General features: G+C 34.6%; 1 protein-coding gene across 1 annotated transcript; it reads right to left on the minus strand.

Annotated features, from left to right (window-relative positions):
* Positions 1-13,032: 13,032 nt before the first annotated feature.
* LOC134235462 (uncharacterized protein F54H12.2-like) lies at positions 13,033-15,199 on the minus strand. Its single transcript, XM_062717592.1, has 2 exons — positions 14,801-15,199; positions 13,033-14,445 (listed from the first exon to the last, which is right to left on the minus strand). The coding sequence occupies exons 1-2, from the start codon at positions 15,197-15,199 to the stop codon at positions 13,033-13,035; spliced, it is 1,812 nt and encodes a 603-aa protein (XP_062573576.1).
* Positions 15,200-20,600: the final 5,401 nt, after the last annotated feature.

Below are 20,600 nucleotides of genomic sequence, written 5' to 3' on the forward strand. Positions count from 1 at the left end.
ATGCTGGTATGCTGCCCTCGAAGCCATGTAATAATGTATAATATACACCGGGTTGAAACTAAACTTTTTGAAAAATGGAGGTTGCATTGACATAGGCGGCGCAATGGACTGTGATCACGTGTTTTGATCCTAAATAGTCATAAATATTTGATAGAAAAGAAAATGTTTTACTGGTCCTTAGTATTTAATATGACTTGGTTTCTCTATGTATGTGAATGACGGAAACTAAAAAAAAAATACAGGCCTAAGAATTGGGCAAAATGCCACAGTTCAACTTCAGTAGAGAAGACATATGAAAAGCCTGTTGAAATATAGGGTTTCAAATTATTATGATTTCAAACCTGTACATGCATATACTTTGTTTGCTTATTTTAATGTTTAATCATGCATATCAATCATTAAAATATTTCGCATTTATATCTATAACTGTTTTGATTAATCAAAGAATTTGATTCTGGTAATTGGAAATTTTCCTCAAAAAATTGAACATTTGACAATTATCTTTTTTTGACATTGCAGATTGCTCCGTACGTGTGTTAGAAAACTATATCACTTTAAATCTTATTAGTCGAATTGTTTTCAAGTAACCATGATAAAATTTCGTAATTTACCTGCCAATAGCACGCTTTATCCACCCAGAAAATTTAATAAAGATACATTAATTTCTTTAAAAGATTTGAGCTCAGTCTACGAAATCCTCGTAGTTATATTTTTTACACAATCAAAGACGTCAAGAACTTTTCAAATGTTAGTTTAACTAATAATAAGGGACTAAAATTTCAAAATATATCAAATAAATATGATTTTTCAAACAAACTAGTTCTATGTTAGCTTTTATAAGCTTCCAATCTGAGTACAGATTTCAGCCAAACATCTATAAAAAGTTTTTTTTTCTTTCCTAGTAAACCATCAAAACTTTTTGTTTTTGTATCATTTTGTATCTTTATGTGACAACTTTACCAGATGTGAAAATGAGAAAAATTTAAATATAAGAAGCCTATGAAAATAACTAATATATCCTAAAAATTTAAGAAAAGTAGAGAAAATTCGGATTAGTCAATTTGTCAATACGTAATATCATCATATAGGCCCTTTATGATAGTATCTTTCTAGCAAAAAGAAAGAAAAAAACATTCAATATTTTGAAATACAAGTAGGGATCGCATAATTGACAATAATAATTTATTTTATTATTAATGTCCAGGGAAAAGGTAATGACCTTGACCTGACCTTGTCTCTAATATAAAACGGTCAAATTTAATTTCACTGATACCATCACTTAGTGATATTGTCTTCTTGATTCTGTGAAAATTTCATTTTTTTTTTAAATACAACAAATATGAGAAGAATCTTACCTTCTGGCCATGGTAATTGGAAATTTTCCTCAAAAAATTGAACATTTGACAATTATCTTTTTTTGACATTGCAGATTGCTCCGTACGTGTGTTAGAAAACTATATCACTTTAAATCTTATTAGTCGAATTGTTTTCAAGTAACCATGATAAAATTTCGTAATTTACCTGCCAATAGCACGCTTTCAGGGATTTTCCACTCACTTTGGGAATGGGGCCCAGACCCTTGGAATTGGGAATTTTACGACATTTTATCACTTATTGGGAAATTTTACTGTATGATGTTTTTCCAGATATAAATACTTAAGATGAATGAAAATTGATCTTTTACTTAGTTATTCAGTACTATGAATCAGAGAATTGATCATTATAATAAAGTTTTACTCAAGATTCTTCAAAATTTTGTTAATTTCATTCAAATTTCCAAACCTAAACATGTTTGTATTTTGTGCATTATGTTCAGGTTACCTTTTAGAGTTCTTCTTCTTTCAAAAATTGAATATAGGCATTTCATTTTTGGGAAAAAGGGAGGGGTTTTGCAATTGGGAATGGGGCCCATATTCGGCCCTACACGGGGTAGTGGAAAATCCCTGGCTTTATCATCCACCCAGAAAATTTAATAAAGATACATTAATTTCTTTAAAAGATTTGAGCTCAGTCTACGAAATCCTCGTAGTTATATTCTTTACACAATCAAAGACGTCAAGAACTTTTCAAATGTAAGTTTAACTAATAATAAGGGACTAAAATTTCAAAATATATCAAATAAATATGATTTTTCAAACAAACTAGTTCTATGTTAGCTTTTATAAGCTTCCAATCTGAGTACAGATTTCAGCCAAAAATCTATAAAAAGTTTTTTTTTCTTTCCTAGTAAACCATCAAAACTTTTTGTTTTTGTATCATTTTGTATCTTTATGTGACAACTTTACCAGATGTGAAAATGAGAAAAATTTAAATATAAGAAGCCTATGAAAATAACTAATATATCCTAAAAATTTAAGAAAAGTAGAGAAAATTCGGATTAGTCAATTTGTCAATACGTAATATCATCATATAGGCCCTTTATGATAGTATCTTTCTAGCAAAAAGAAAGAAAAAAACATTCAATATTTTGAAATACAAGTAGGGATCGCATAATTGACAATAATAATTTATTTTATTATTAATGTCCAGGAAAAAGGTTATGACATTGACTTGACCTTGTCTCTAATATAAAACGGTCAGATTTAATTTCATTGATACCAATACCTAGTGATATTGTCTTCTTGATTCTGTGAAAATTTCATTTTTTTTTTAAATACAACAAATATGAGAAGAATCTTACCTTCTGGCCATGGTAATTGGAAATTTTCCTCAAAAAATTGAACATTTGACAATTATCTTTTTTTGACATTGCAGATTGCTCCGTACGTGTGTTAGAAAACTATATCACTTTAAATCTTATTAGTCGAATTGTTTTCAAGTAACCATGATAAAATTTCGTAATTTACCTGCCAATAGCACGCTTTATCATCCACCCAGAAAATTTAATAAAGATACATTAATTTCTTTAAAAGAGTTGAGCTCAGTCTACGAAATCCTCGTAGTTATATTTTTTACACAATCAAAGACGTCAAGAACTTTTCAAATGTAAGTTTAACTAATAATAAGGGACTAAAATTTCAAAATATATCAAATAAATATGATTTTTCAAACAAACTAGAACTATGTTAGCTTTTATAAGCTTCCAATCTGAGTACAGATTTCAGCCAAAAATCTATAAAAAGTTTTTTTTTCTTTCCTAGTAAACCATCAAAACTTTTTGTTTTTGTATCATTTTGTATCTTTATGTGACAACTTTACCAGATGTGAAAATGAGAAAAATTTAAATATAAGAAGCCTATGAAAATAACTAATATATCCTAAAAATTTAAGAAAAGTAGAGAAAATTCGGATTAGTCAATATGTCAATACGGTAATAACAGCATATAGGCCCTTTATGATAATATCTTTCTAGCAAAAAGAAAAGAAAAATTCAATATTTTGAAATACAAGTAGGGATCGCATAATTGACAACAGTATTTTTTTTATTGTTAATGTCAAGGAAAAGGGTAATGATCTTGACCTTATCTTGCCTCTAATATAAAACGGTCAAATTTATCTCACTGATACAATCACTTAGTAATTTTGTCTTCTTGATTCTAAGAAAATTTCATTAATTTTTCAATACAACAAATATGAGAAGAATCCTACCTTAAACATCGCAATTTCAGATCTTGAGGAAAATATAACAAATAAACTCAAAGATGAAAAAAAAACCCATCCAGAAACACAAAAAACACAAATAAGTTCAGTATTGTTAGGAGAGAAAATACATATCGATTCCTGATTTAAAAAAAAAAACAATAAATAAAATAAAATAAATAACTTTCCTTCTCTTTTATTTTTCAAATTGATTCTTTTCATTGTTTATTCAATAGTAACTCTATTTAAAGAGAATACATCTTGCGATTTGTAATTTACGGCTTGCGATGCTGCCGTAATAATGACATTTTTATACCTATGATATTATACATGTATTTTTTGTGAAATACAGCACAGACATTTTTCAAGAGAAATTGTATTTTATCACGAAAATAGTTCCCTTATGCTTCTAATTCAATAGAAATTGCGAAATTATAAGCATACCTCTGCGAAAAGGAACAAACACCAAAACCGTCCTGGGTAAACAAAACAGAGAACAACAAACGAAGAGAAAGGTAGTGGTCCTCATATCGCGGAGGCAGGTAGTCAAATGTAGGAGGGCGTACAGGGGGACCATAAATATGTATATAAGTATATCCTGTCTAATCAAAATGCTAATTTCTTTGTAAAAATAACGCTGTCCAACTATATTTTATTCGAGTGCTATCTCATTTGCTTAGAGCAAATATTTGAAAAGATTTGCATAATTTATCATTAATCAAGGATTCATTTAAATATTTTTTTTTTTATTAAATTTGAATAAAATACCTGCATCAAATTACAGACTCAAAAAATAGAAAGTCCTTGTAATTGTGTTTACTTCAATAATGAATGGTAAAAAGGTGTACAATTAATCACTGTATTTAAAAAAATAAGAACTTTTTAGTGCATTCCTTTCACCATGTGTTAAATATCTACATTTCTTTTCGTTGACTGACACAAGAAATTGCGCATTTGTTTTCAATTCTTCCTAATTTACAACTAAAGAAAAAGGCAAAAGGCTATAGAAGCATAGACCTGAAACATTATATGTAAAATCTCCGGAATTCTCCTTTTTAAATCTTAAAAGAAGAACAGTTATGCTTTCTCGAGAAACATTTTCCCTTCATTACTGCTTTTTTTGTGGTGACAAGAACAAAGAAAAGACATCTCACTTCGAGCATTGTTGATCAAAACTAATAAGGAAAATAAATCACAAGCCGGTGTAAAGACATATAATGACCCCCATCGAATAATGACCGGGGGTCATTTTTCGACAGCGAAAAATGACCCCCGGTCATTATTCGACGTAGAAAAATGACCCTTTTGCCCGTAGAAAAAATGTCACTTCCCTAAAAATTTGCAGAACCCACGTGAAGAAAAATGACCCCCGTAGAAAAATGACCCCCTGTAGATTTAAGCTAAAATTTTTAGGGGGCAAAAAAAAAAAAAAATGGATAAAGAAGCATATTGGCCAAAATGCTCACCTGAGCTTATTGGGAATAAACTGATGATATGTTGATCTCATAACATTATACAATTATAGCTATATTTTAAGGTAAATGCAATGATTCAGAATCTAAAGGAGTAAAAGATTTATCAAGCCTTAAGGGTTAGGTAAACATTGCTTTTTGATGGTGGAAATCATCATATCCTCCGCTTGAAAAGCGGGAGGGTATATAGTGATTGGGATGTCCGTCCATCCATCTGTTACGCTTTGAGGTATCCATCTCTTATCCGCAAATCCTCATATATAAAAAGATGTGTTTGTGAAACAGCTATGCCCCTGTATGGCAACATAGCGAAGATTAAACTTTTCTTAAATGCAATTTAAATATATTGTTACCCAAAGTAGGGTCTTCTCACATGAAATACAACTGCAAAATAGGAAAGCCCTAACACCACTTGTTCAAAAGTAATGGCTAAGGATAAGTTTTTGAAAGGTAGGTCAAACTCAAAGGTCAAAGTTGATGATTTCTTAAGAAAATGTTTAATGTAACAAGGATTACATATGTGAAGTATGAATACCCTAACCCTTACCGTTCAAAAGTTATGGCCAAGGTAAAAAAAAAATCATAAGTACGGAAAACTCCAAGGTCAAGGTCAAAAGGTCAAGGTTTTTAGTATCCAATGAAAGGTAATGCCAAAAAACTACTTATTTGAAGTATGAGAGTACTAGTATCTACCGTTTAAAAGTTATGGCCAAAGTAAAAATATGGCATTTTTGTGTAAAATGGGATAAAAACCAAGGTAAAGGTCAAAAGGTTAAATTTGGTGGTACCCAAAGTAAGGTCTTGTCACAAGGAATATACATATTAAATATGAAAGTCATAGCTCCAATAAATGAAAAGTTATGGTAAAGGTTTTTGCGGACAAACAAACCGCCAGATAGACAGACGGAAATACAGACGAACACGATAAAACTATATACCCCCGAATCTTCGACTACGGGGACATAAAAAGAAATGGTCTTCAATTAACTTTTCATATTAATATACATTATAAAGAAGACGTTACAACAATGAAAATGTTTGTTCTGATTTTCATATCAAATTCTCTGAAAAATATACTCAGAACTGAGTAAAAGGGTGGAGTAAAACAAGAATTAAGGTAGAACCTATGTCGGAAAAGTCTTTGTCACAAGATTTTCAAACTTTTCAAAATGATAGATTAGTACTGCTCATCAGTCAGTTAAGATATCATGATATGTTTCCTTGTTTTTTAATCTAGAACAGGCTGTGAAACTTGGTAGGGTATTTACATACTGCGACTTCACATTTTCAAATATTTTTAGGGGTACGTGTGTACTTGTCATAAAGGGAATAAGAAAAATCACAAAAATACTTCTTCAAACATCGTCGTTTATAAACTTTTTTAACTGAATAATATGAAACAATATTTTATCAAAAATAATTTCTTTTTTATTCAATTAACATAAAAGATAAGTCCACCATTAAAAAAATAGTCAAATGAACTCCATTATTTTTAGTCAATTATTCACCCTATATTTGTAAATATTTTTTTGACGTCTTTGTCACAATGTTTTCAATCTTCAATATGATGAAGAACATAGCCAAATGATTACAAAAAATGATGAAAATATATACCTTTCCCCTCTAACTAATGAAAGATAGGCTTTTTACCGATACTCATATTCTTGACCTTTTTGCACTTACATGGGATTGAATAATTAAATGACTGTTTGGGGTTACTTTCAGATTAAATATTTATCAGAAATTGTACTTTTTCTTCAAAAAGATCATATTTAATAGAAAATTTGTAATCAAACACCAAAATATGAATAGGTAACAAATGATTGTTAAAAGGAATGCACATCATTTCATTATTAATATCACAAAAATGTACACACGATCAAACGATCTACAACACGTACATCTTTGACTTAGACACATTTCATCAAGATATTACACTATATAGCTGGCAACTAAAGATTTCTTACGATTTATGCATTCCTTCAAAATGGTTACATACCATTCAAATTATTACGAAAGTTGTATGTACATTGTAATTTCATTACACTAGATAGTCTTGGGTTTGTCAACTTCAGGTCTAGATCTAGTAAATAAAAGGTGCCTACATATTTTCTCTTATTCCAGAAATATATTGCCATTAAGCATTATAAACCAAAATATATATGAATTGAATCAAGATTATGTTGGCATGATTGAATACTGTGAACTTCAAAATGTAGTATTTTCTACCATTTTTATTGAAGCTGTCAAGTACGGGAAAAAGTGGCATTGAATTAATTATGACGTCTTAATGGGTTAGCACAGGTTTAACACATTTACAAGTTATGATGTCATACGAAGTAGGTTCTATGTTAAAAGAAATGTAATGAATACTGTGTGCTAAATCAAAAGTTTATGTCTACATGTATAGTTTTTGCATTAGAGTGACTGTGTATTTTACACTAGCCCATAGTTTACAGAGCATATTTTTAGGTCTTATACTTACCCCACCCCCTTTCTTATTTAGGAGGAAGTCGATATTGAACAAAAGCAAAAAAAAAAAAAAAAAAAAAAAAACAGCCTACCTTTATTTTTCTATAAGAAAGGAATTAAAATTAAGCTAAAAATAATCTACTATTCTACTAATTTTTAACTGTTACTTTGCCACAATACTTTCAAGTATACCTCCACCAACATTTAAAGTATGCTTTAATCATGGCAAAGTAAATTATGATATGATAGTACTTGTGTGAAGGCTTAACTTCATTTCAATATTTTATCTAGAGCCTCTTTCAGAATTATTGAAAGGTATTGAGTTTTATTTATATTTCTGCTCTTCATTTATTATTATTTTTTTTGTTTTGATTTAACGTAATGTTCTTTTTTTTTGGGAGGGGGGGGGATAAAAATTTCTTCCTCTTTCATTGTCAAATAAGATTTGCCAAACTTATACTAGCTAAAAGTTGAAATGAAGGAAAAATTAATTTTTCCTATTAAAGAGTAGTAGTATAAGGGGCCTGGATGGGGCGGAAGTGACGTCATAACCGGAAGTGGTTTAACCGGAAGCGGAAGTGGGCTAGCCAGAAATGTCCTAGCCGGAAGCAGCCTAGATGGCGAGGTCAACTGAGTGCACTTTTGGGGTTGGGGGGATAGGGGGTTCAAGGGAGTGCAGATAGGGGTTCAACGGAGTGCAGCCCCTGTGGGGGATAGGCGGGTCAAGCTAGTGCAGTCCCCCTGGGGGATAGGTGGGTTAATTCATTACATATAGTCGGCCCTAAATACGGGGGTGCATTTACACTGTGTTTACATTGGTACGCTGCTACTACGACCTGTTGCATCATCTTTATATATCTATTGCATCATCTTTTTAGATCTATTGCATCATCTTTTTGATACCTGTTGCATCATCTTTTTAGATCTATTGCATCATCTTTTTAATACTTGTTGCATCATCTTTTTATATCTATTGCATCATCTTTTTAGATCTATTGCATCATCTTTTTAATACTTGTTGCATCATCTTTTTATATCTATTGCATCATCTTTATACTTGTTGCATCATCTTTTTAATACTTATTGCATCATCTTTTTTGATACCTGTTGCATCATCTTATTACACCTGTTGCATCATCTTTCAAACTGGATTTATTGAAAACAATAACAAATAACACAGATTTTGATTTTTTTTTTTTCAATTTTTATTCGCGGCCAAAGTGATTTTACTGTGGCAGGACATAGATGCGATGGAGAAAGTATGTATTCAATACGGAATGAAATACCTGGAAATTTCACACAGGCTAGGAAATCCGTAACTTTTAATACCAGCCTCAATCAAATCTACGAATTACCCCCCGAAGACCGGAGAAGTCCCTGGATGCAATTATAATTAGTAGCGGATCGAATAAGATTTCGGAGGAGAATTCGACAGTTAGAAGCATTGTTAGTTTTTAAGAAATAAAATTTTTTAAAAAAAATACTACATCAGTGTTATGTTATTTTTATGACTTCATCTTTATACAGTCGGGTTCGAGATCGGCGGCCATGCCGAATTTCGGCGAGATTTTACCCCCGTGAAAAAGGCTTGTAATCTACCTTGTAGGTCTTTTAAAGTTGTTTCACATTGTTTATGATTGTGATTATGTTATCGCTCACCTATATGTTTAATGTCAGCTATGCTAAATAATCCATTTCTGTGTAATTTGAGATAATGTTTTTGTCATGTGCTTAAAGTATGGCCTGCTATTCATGACATCATTTAAAAAGTCGATCCTAAATAAAATCTGTCTTTAAATAAAATACATTTTTTACAAATGACATTTAATATAATTAGAGTAAAGGAATCCATATATATATGAGATATTATTTTTGCATTACATTTATAAGAGGCATTGTCTCATGTAATTTCATAACAAAAAATGGGTTTTATTTTTCTATACAGTCCTCAAACCTGGAAGATATGTTTTGTTCCTAACCAATCCATTCTCTAAGTGAAGTGAAGCATGCTGGCTGTTGGTCTTCCTTTGGGAAATACACAGTGAATCAATTATGATAAAAAAACAAAAAACAAAAACTTGAATCTAAAAAAGTTTCAGTATCATTTTAATTTATTTCATTATTATTAAGATAATTATTTAAAATGTTTATATTTTTTAAAATGGATAAAAATAAAATCTGATAATGGAAATCAATATCATAAAGATAACAAGTTTTTAATCTTTAAGTGCTAATAAATTTCTGAATTTTCCATTAAAATATTTGACATTATATCACAGGGGAAAAGAAAAACTACTTGAGTGTTTCCACTGACCTCCCCCAAGAGATCTGCTTATGAGTGCATGGGGATTACAGTGGACCTTCATCTCCGGTTTAAAAGAGACTTTAGAGTATGACAGATAAAAAAGGTACTTTTTTTTTCTTCTTTATTTTACATACATACATACATGTACACTTAATATCGACGAAGAATGTACACCTGTTTGTTATAAGTGTGTGCAAATTGTTCAACATAATGTCTATAATGATCCAGATTTCCTTCTACTCCACTCCCTAATCCAAAAGGAAAAGCATAAGTCTGGTAAGGTAAACTACCCATTTGTTGTAAACAAGCTTGAAACCATTTCTCTCTATTATATGCTGTGTCCTGATAAGTGGAAATTCTTCTAGGTCGGTGACTTGCTTTTCCATAATCCCATTGAGCTAATAAACAAATGACCACAGGGGTTTGTGAGGGAAACACCTTAATAGTGCCTGGAATTCCTCTATCTTCTTCTACAGCTAAATTTTGAAATCCTACAGCTCTGCGAGTGGCATAGAGATTGGCTTGTGTGAATTTCTCTGCAATAATTTGACTCAATCCATAAGCTTTTACAGACAAACAATCACATTGATGAACAATGGCTTCTACCTCACAGTTGAGTAAATCACCTTGTATCTCCTGGAGACTCATGATGTAAAATGAATCTATGTTTTAAAACACCCTTGTTTTTATAGAACAACAACACAATAAATCAAGATTTTTATTCAGGTAAATCTACAATCTCTTGGAACTAATTCTTTGTTTCTCACATCAGGTTTTAGAACTCCATATTCTTCATAGTCACCTTGTCTATAAAAAGTTCTTTCCAATTCTGGAGTGCTGTAAGACATCTCAAAACAGGTTAATTTATGAATCTTTCTGTACATGTATCTCCCTTGAACTCTGTTTTTCATTTGAATGAATCCTCTCACATGATGAAGTTTTCCAGTTTCTGGATGCCTTTCTTTTTGTAAGATCAAGTATTGATAATCACTTCCAATGATTTGATTTACATCTTCCTGTCGGCACCCAGTTAAATTAAATATCCAATTATTGGCTATTCTACCTCTGTCTTGTTTTAAGTAAGCAATATATCCATTGCCTGTATTTTCTTTCTGTTTGTTTTGATAATGAGCCTTAATATCCTCCAAGAGTTTGTTGTTTGGTCTTATGTTTTCTTTTTCCTCCTCCTGAGGTTTATATTCTACAGGATGTTCTTCCATCAAGGGAGGTGGTATAAATACTGCAGGATGTTCTACCATCAAGGGAGGTGGTATGATATCTTTTCCTCCCTCCTGTATAAGTAACCATTCAGTTTCCTTTAATCTAGTGTTCTGACTCATTTCTTTACTGGAGGTGTTACCCATAATGAAACCAGTCCACAACTGAGGTGTGTTTTGTACCATGTTTACTATTTATACCTTTTTTTTTTTTTTTTTTAAATTGTATCTATTTTTATCAATCTTTAAAAAAACCCTCAACACTTTTTTGTTTTGGTGTTTTTGAAAAAATCTATGGTTAAAGGGAGATAACCTATTTTTTAAAAATGACAAAAAACCCACAATTTTTTTTTTCTTTTTTTATTGAGATCTAACAATAAATAACAGTTCAAATCATTTTTATTTATTCACATCTTGACCAGCTCACATTCTTTAAGAACTTTTTCTTCCTAGCTTCTCTAGCTGCAATAGCTTCAGGTTTCTTCCAAGCTCCTATCTCCCATTCTATCCAATCTCTGGGCTCCAATTCCTTATTTCTCTCCTCCGGTTTCAGAACACCATATTCTTCATAGTCACCTCCTTGCTTGTAAAACATACTTTCCAATTCTGGAGTACTGTGAGACATGGCAAAATTGGCAGCGATATGAAGTCTGCACATAGTCAGTCCTCCTTCTGGTTCCTTCATTTGAATGAATCCCCTGATTTGATGCAGTTCTCCTGTCCAGGGATGTCTTTCCTTTTGTATAATCAAATACTGGAAACCGAAGAAGAAATCATCTTGGTTGCTCAGAAACATGTCTATATCTTCTTCTTCTTTAGGCTCTTTAATGGTGAAAGTCCAATTAATGGCTGTCCTGTAACATCTGTCTGGACATTTAGGATCCTTCACAGGCTCATGCAGGGGTAAATATTCATTCTTAGGTTCCGGATCCAGGGTTTTCAACTCTATTCTTCTTTTTGTTTGAGGAGTTTCGTGATCCCCCTCCATAGGTTCCGTCATTCTCTTTTCTAATAAGGTAAATTTATCTTTGTCCATCTCCATGTCTTCTAATATTCTTGGAATTCGTTTGCCAAACTGTCGTTTACTCAACCACATGCCCCACCAACTGAGGAGGATCGTCTTTATCACCTTGTTTTTATACCCCTCACCTTGAATTGCATAATCTTTTTATAGTTGTTGCATCATCTTTTTATATCTATTGCATCATCTTTTTATATCTATTGCATCATCTTTTTAATACCTGTTGCATCATCTTTTTAATACTTATTGCATCATCTTTTTATATCTATTGCATCATCTTTTTATACCTGTTGCATCATCTTTTTATATCTGTTGCATCATCTTTTTATATCTATTGCATCATCTTTTTTATACCCTGTTGCATACTGAAAACACTAACACATAAATAATAATAAGAACACCGATTTTTGATTTTTTCATTCTTTATTTTGTAACAACAAACAACAAACAACAAACAACTCATTTACAATACATTTTGATAAAAACATTGACACTTTTGTCCATGACCCGTAGGTAATTTATGATAAGTGTTTTTAAACCAATTCGCTACATATCTGTCCCTTTGTAAAGCCATACTCTGGTCAAAGGGGAATAGCCACTCGTCGGTTTTCTTTCTTTTCTTGTCTCTTTGATGTAAATAATACACGCAATATTGTCCACACACGTCGGTATTCCAGTCTTGATAGCGATACGGATTATAAATCCATTGCTGAGCATGACGCTGGATAAAATCTTGAATTTCTTTTTGTAAGGGAGGAAATCCATAAGAATCGAAATATTCCACCACGGGATTGCTCACATATAGACACACCCAATGTTCTCCAGGTCGATCTTGAGGATCCGTATTGACCACGACAGCTTTTTCTCCAGGTCTTAATTGATCCGGTAATAAATCTACAGGATACACGCCTCCAAAAGAACTCTTGAATTCTCTGGATAAGACTTCTCTCAATTGTCCCGTATCCATTAGTAATCAATGCTCACTTCTCTCTGTTTGTTAATTTCTAATAAGTTATCGAATTCTGCATACACCACACAATTGATGGTGTTAACCGTATTGTTGGTAAACTGCACTTCTACTCTCAGATTTCCTGTTTCTATGATGTGGAATTTATCCGATTGCGCTTCTTGATCTTTAGTGAAATCCCAGCCCCATAGAGTGTAGCCGCTTTTATACTCTTCTAGGATGATGTCCGGAGCCCAATCTTCTCCTAATTTTCCCAGAGCTTGATACAGACTGAGATAGGATCTCAAATATAAATCCTCGTTGAAATTAGGTTCAAAACAACGAGTACTCATGGTCTCTCCGTTGATACTGACATCTAATTTCTTAATCCCAAAGTTTTGGAAATGAAAGGGATTTTTAGTTTTATCTCCGTTAAAGGCGGCATTCTCCACAAAGCCTAAAATGAGACGTTTAGGCATCTGACCTTGAAACAGATGATCCGTAATCTTAGACTGGGTCCCTATGGGGATGGTAAAGGTTTTCACTTCCACTCTTCTCAAGGGATATTTGGCTCTGTGGGTATTCAAACTCTGATTAATGGTATTCATCATGACTGCTGTGGGTTTGACTTTTCTCACCCACAAGATCATACTCAATATTTTCACTTTTCCTGTACTTCCTCCTTTGATCATCATGTAGAAAGAGGGTCTAGCTCGATTAAATCGCAAACGGACGTCCACTCCATTGGGTAGAAATCGATCTTGTTGAAACAAATCCAAATGTAAAGTATCCAGCAAACTGATTTTCTTACTGTCAGCAATAGCTTGGTGTCTTTTTCGGAATCCTTCGTTTTTAGAATTGGCCGGTAACGCTGTGAGGATGGGTTCGTTAATGGTCACCGTGTCGGCACCACCATTTGCACCCGGAGTTACATTAAAGGTTTTATTTTGAGCTAGACCAAGAGCCTCTATCCCCACTTCGTCCATGTGTCCTGCCGTATCTTTTTCCCACAGACTACAGGCCCTGGTCTGTGTCTTTAAAGTTCTGGGTCGGTAAGACAATAATTTCTCCAGATAAGCTTTGTAAGGATAGGTATCCGTCCCCGGAGTCACTATTTTTCCATTCAGACTGACATCGATTTCCGTAAACATGGAATGTAAGATATTATTCACGGGACTGGAAGTGCTGTTCGCCCCAGTCAGATTACTTCCATCGTCTTTGGTAAATTTACATACCATTTGAACATAAGTTTGAGATAAATCCAGATAATGATCTCCTTGTCCTTTAATTTCAAATTCGATGGGAGCGGTGTCGGAATCTAAAGTACTGGAAATGGGGTAATATTCTTCCCATTTCGAGTCTTCTAAAGCAATATTAGTCGGAGGGACTTGAAACAATTCTAAATTGTTCATCCCACACGCACAGGAATCGGGCTGTAACATGATGTGTCTACTAGGATTCAGTTTTCACAAATGAACCTTCTGTTCCCTGGACTGTCCTATTTATACTCTCTCTCTCTCAGTCAAACACATCTAAATGATGTTTTCTTTTAGGAATTCCTCCTTGTTTTTTCCTTTTTCTCTTAGGACCCCCTCGGGCTAACAGGATTCTTCCTTTCCCTGTCTGCTTTCTTCTTTTTCTTCTTCCTTGACCTGTTTGTCCTTTTTTCTTCTTTTTCTTTCTAAAGGGTAAAGAGACTCCTCGATTGAAAGCAAATAGACCTGTATTTTTGGCCGCATTGAGTCCGTGGGTTAAAAGAGCATTTCTGATGTTTTTTCTTTTTCCCACCACATCTCTGCCTATCTTCACTCCGGCCATGAGGGCTTGTTGTTTCCCATGTTGGAGTAGATCTTTGACAAATCCTCGACCTTTTTGTAACCCCATGGCTAACTCGGCCGCGTTTTTGAGAGTCAAACCTGAGTCTGTGCCTGGTAGGGGTATGTTAGGGACTGCTGCCGAGAGGAAGTTTAAAAAATTTCCTCCTTTTTGAGGTTTCATGTGAGTTAAAAGCCTACCCAATTTGAGTAATTGTGTAGCAGGAAGTCCGGGTGAAAAATTATCCAAGGGAAGGGCTCCCACCAATCCAGAGATGATAGAACCTACTGCTCCGCCTTTTTGACGTAATAAACCTTTATGATAAGTCCAACTGTGTCCTCTTTGTCTCAGTAATCCGGGATGATACTGCATGGTTCATGTCTCTTGTTCAACTGACCTTTATATCCTCGGGGGACTTCCTTTTATACCCTTTTACGGCTGAATACAATACAGACAGCAGACCAGACAAGCCACCACACCCAATAAGATGGAACACAATAACGGTACATTCATCTCAGTAGACTTTTCTGAAATGAAGTTTCACCACTGATTTGCCACTTACAAAGGGCATGGGAGTCCCTAAAGGAGTCATGATGTGAATCTCAATGGTATCGAAATGTTTTTTACTTAGTTTCAAATATTCCGCTCGAATGGGTTCCCATTTGGCTTGTTTTGAATCCTCCAAATGAAATGTACAAGGCACCACTCTTAAGAGTTTCAAGGCATTGGATCCTACCGTCTGGGGTTGAATCAGGTCACAATAGACATACATGGATTTCAGATTTTCATATAAATCCACAGTACTGTTTCCCAAGTAACTAATGTTGATCCATTTGGTCATGTTTTCTGTATCGTTCTGAAGAATGACTTTCTGACTGTCCATGCCTAGCTTATAAGCTAGGGATGTGGGGAAACGAATGCATAAGGGAGTAAGCATTTTTTCATTGATTTCATACATCACTCGATCATAGGTCTCGTAATATACTAATTTCATAGATTTTTCTTCATTTCCATCACCAAGGGTTTTCCATATTTTTTTCAATGATCTCTGTAGTCCTAGACTTATTTCCTCTGTTAAAGCCTTGGGGTGAGTGTAAGGCCCGGGTCTGAAGTGAATTCGTCTAATTTCCATCTTGCTGTCTAGTTCAACGAGTGCAGGCCGTTTAGTATGGGCCCAGTCGAGCAGTACAGGACATTGACGTAATGGCATTGGGTCTAAGGTTTTCATTTTAAATCTGCCATAAACATTGGGGTTTTTGATATGGCGAGCATAAGACTGAGGAACCAGGATGTCAAAATAAGCCTCCTTTTCTGTAATGTTTTTCAATGAATTGGGATACATCATTTCTGTTAAAGCCACTTCCCATTCTCCGTCGGTTAAATCTAGGGATTGTGGTAATAAGGTTTTAAATTGAGCGGTCGTATTGCTAGAAAAAGAGGCCATAGACCCATCACTGGGTAAAGTCATGTAAAACCCACTGCTCTCGGCCATGTTCAATCTAAGACTGAGACTCTAGACCTTAAGACCTTTGTATTTATAACAACACTTTTTTTTTTTTAAATTCAAAACATTTATTCAAAAAATTTACACTTCTATTTCTTCTTCTTCGTCTTCTGATCGGTCCTCAATCACTCGAGTCAACAAATGTCCTTTCTTTTCCACCGAGTCTTTAATCTGGGCAAAGGGAATGCGACAATACACGTACTCTGTAGGACAATAATGAGGTGGAAACGTCAGTCCTTTTTTCTCCATCTTGAAATAATATTTCAGACAATCTCCAATGTCCGAGTACCATGAACTTTCATTCTGAATGGTGTTGATGGGTGTCAGTCGATTCCTTTGAGTACAAGTAACCCATTTGAATTGCTGATAATGTTGGTTGATTTTCACCCTCACTCTAGATCCTGTTAGAGGATAGGGAATTTTCACTCTTTTTTCCAACCACACTTTTTTTTCTGGAAATATTTTTGCAAGAAATCCCTGGTCAGCCCATGATTCTTTCCTGAAATCCTTCATGAATTGTCCTGGATGATGTTCAAAATAATCCATCACCGCTCCCAGTTTAGTTTTCATCTTCGTCAATAGACCAGCGATACTGCATCTTTGAAACAAAAAAACACGTCTGACTTGTTCAGTGTCCTTTTTCAAAATGATACAATGAGTGCAGGGTACTCCCAGCTCCGCTTTATATACCTATCTGTTGCATCATCTTTTTATACCTGTTGCATCATCTTTATATATCTATTGCATCATCTTTATATATCTATTGCATCATCTTTTTGATACTTGTTGCATCATCTTTTTATATCTGTTGCATCATCTTTTTGATATCTATTGCATCATCTTTTTTATACCTGTTGCATCATATGTATATAGGGGAAAAAATAACAACACTAGAATTTTTGGTTTTTTTCTTTTTTATTTTATTGATTCATAAAAATAACAACAAGAACAAGAAACAAGAACATCATTATAATAACAAACATTCAAAACTTCTCTTCAGTTCTTTTTGTATGGGAAAAGGTCTCCTCATGTACAAATAGTCTGTTTCACAACGGTTACCACAGGCATTGAATCCTTTTACGATCACTTCTTTCAAATAGTCTTTAATACAATCTCCAGCTTTTTCCATCCATTTCCCTTGAAACAAACTGCTTTCGGGTCCCTCTCTTTGGTGAGGCAAGACGTAATTGATTTTCCATTTGAATTCCCGATACTTGGGCTGTCTGGGTCCTAATAAGACCATGTGTTTACTTCTTTGGCGGTCCGGTAACTTGAATCTCTTATACAGGTAGATTTCATTGAGACCTGTTTGTCCTGGATTCTTATCAAAGAAATCTTGAATACATGTCTCTTTGTTTTTCATCCATTCTCCTTTGTGACTAGTCCCTTCAGGTTCTACTATTTTCCAACGATACTCTGAGCTTAAAAATTCCATGATGTGTGCTCTGTCCCTCACTCAGATCAGAAATGATCCTCTTAGGGTTATGGTGTCTCCTTTTTATAGGGTGTATCTATTTTTAGATTCCGGGATTAACTGGGTGAATTGGTCTTCTTGACCCTAGGGGTTTGATGTATCATGGTAGGACTAGGCATGATGTAACCCACCGAAGAACTCACACAGACCATCCAATATTCTCTATTAGAATCGTGTAAAGCTAACATGACCACACTGGTGATGATGAGGGAAATACAAATGAATAATTGTGCAAAATACACAATTTCTTCTCGAGGAATATTCTCTCCACAACATTTCCAATGAGGTGTTATTTGATGAGATCCGTTTGGGGAATCCATGAATCGAAACTAGGGGGATATCCTTTCCACCGGACTTTGACTTCTTGAATGATTTTCTTCCCGACTCGTCGCTTTTTATACCCCAAGATTTCCTCTACTTCGTACACGTCGTCTTTTTTAATGATCTGTTGTAATTCTTTCTCGTAAAAAGTCCCTTCTAATTCCTCTTGGTTATAATCTTGTACTCGATACACGTAAGGATACCGACCGGGGACTCGTTGAGCAATGGTAAATATTTCCGTGGTCCAGTTCGGTAAATATCCTTTTTCAAAAGTGCGTTTAGCTTTACTGATGCGCACTTTATCTCCTGTTTTAAACTTGGGGGGTTTTTTGGTTTTAGGTGATGATTCTTCCCCATATAAAGTTTTCCAGACTTTTAACACATTCGAGGGCTTCACTTGAGCTGGGGTTCTTTGGATACTGCGATGATAGGTATGATTGTAAGCATACACTAAATCCGGTAAGATCTCTAAATACCGTCTGGTCTTATTCCGAGTGAAATATCGCCACATGCGTGCTTTGAGGGTTCTCTGAAATCGTTCCACGATACTGGCTTTGGTGTCCGTATTGCGAGTGGTAAAGAAATGAATGGATTTAAACGCCTGTAAGAATTCTCGATTGGTAAATTCTTTGCCTTGATCCGATTGAATGCGGACGGGACGTCGACCGTCTTGTCGGAAAATCTCTTGTAATCCTCGAATCATTTCTTTCCCCGTTTTCTGTTTTAAAGGCACCACCCATGCATATTTAGATAAGACGTCAATGGCACACAATAAAAAGGTATAGCCGTCATTATGTTTCTTTAAACTGGACACATCCGCTAAATCTAATTGCCATTGTTCGTCTATATCCGTCACTCTGGTCTGTTGTCTCCGGAATTTTCGGTGAATGGGTTTATGTAAGGTATAGGTATCTTGCTCTTTTAACCATTCTCTTATGGTGTTCAAAGAAATCTTATGCCCCAGACTTTTGACCTGACGATACAAAGTCTGTATGCCTCCATACCCTCTCTTAGGATCGTAATAAATCTCTGTTAAAATGTCTTCTACTCCCTTCTTCTTCTTCTTCTTCATGTCTTAGGCAATGATAGCCAATTTTCCTCGATTTGTTCTAATTTCTTATTGGCTTCTTCTTCTTGGGCTTTTAATTGCTTTTGGGCTCGATAGGGACTATATTTAGGTGTGAATTTTTTTAACACCCTTGATCTTGCCTCTACAGGTCGACTAATAGGGGTCAAAAAAGAAGAGGAAGCATCCTGAAATCCGCTCTCTTCCTCTTCGTCGTCGTCGTCACTCAAAGCCCCTTTAGGAGTACTGATTTTTCCTGGTTTCTGCATGGCTTTTATAAGGTCTCGATTTTGCAAGTAAACCATGGGAGTACGGGTCTCTTTTAAAGCTTGAGCAAATTCATCTAATCCTTTAGGCACCGGACGATTTTTCAAGGATCTGGTTCTCATGTTTTCGGCCATTATATCCACAATGTTAGAATCGGGCACTTTTTGACCTCGATAACTGATTTCTCCGTCTTTATCCCAAGTCAAGACGTTGGTTTTCTTTAAATGATTTAATAATAATTCAGCTTTTCTTTGCATGGGTTTATTCACGCTTTGAATGATTTGTTGATCGATCTCGGGATCTGAGGCTGCTGCTAGTGGTGCTGCTACTGCTGGAGCTGCTGCTGCTGCGGGGGCTGGGGCTAAGGGTGCAGCGTTTTTTTTTGGTAGTCGTTGGCTCTCTCGCTTGTTGTAAATAATTCCTATACCGATGAAGTTCTTGACCGTATAAAGCCACTTTTTCTTCTGGAGTTAAATCTTCACGTCTGGTAATCTGGTCCAATTCTTGACCTATACTCAGAGTAGATTGAAATTCCGGAGGTTTGGGGAGTTTACCTTTGAGTTCATTCAACAGAACTTCAGGTACTAACACCATTTTACGACTCATTTTTGTATCTTGTTGTTCCTCTTCTTTTTAATGGCTTTATAGACAGAATGTCCGGCATCCAACAGTAAAGGTGCTGCTGAGATTAAAAGGGGTAAAATACCTCCTCCTTTTTGTTGTACTAATAAAGCTCGTCTTTTCTGTATGGATTGGGGTCGGACCAGTCTCCTTAAGATGTGTTTCTTTGGAGCTAGTTTTCGTTTCTGAGCCGAATTGAGAGGTAACACCCCTTTTAATAGGTTGTAGACGATCTCACAAATTTTCAGAATACAATCTCCAGAACAATGTTTTAAAATCCCTGTTTTTAAAGACGAGGAATAGTGAGGGTCTGATAACACTCTTAAAAGAGGGGCATGCGCTCTTAATCGCGTACAACATCCCTTTTTCTTCTTGGCCATCTTTGAAAACAATGAAGTGAAGTCTCTCATGTCACTCCCTTTTATAGTGTCTTAAGGAGGGGCATATCCTCCGTGTTTGTCGCTCTCGTGTTTATCTCTCGCTTTCTCCCTGACATAAATTTTTCCACAATATCGACATT

The sequence above is a fragment of the Saccostrea cucullata genome, unplaced genomic scaffold (genome assembly GCF_032062105.1).
Source record: "Saccostrea cucullata isolate Sc308-1 unplaced genomic scaffold, CSIRO_AGI_Scuc_v1 ctg9657, whole genome shotgun sequence".
NCBI lineage: Eukaryota > Metazoa > Mollusca > Bivalvia > Ostreida > Ostreidae > Saccostrea > Saccostrea cuccullata.

Excerpts from the sequence above, each read along its gene's own strand:
- LOC134235462 (XM_062717592.1), bottom strand. The coding sequence starts at position 15,199 with ATGCAGTATCATCCCGGATTACTGAGACAAAGAGGACACAGTTGGACT. Across the intron at positions 14,446-14,800 it reads TGAAGATAGGCAGAGATGTG|CCCGATTCCTGTGCGTGTGG; the intron begins GTGGGAAAAAGA and ends ATCATGTTACAG.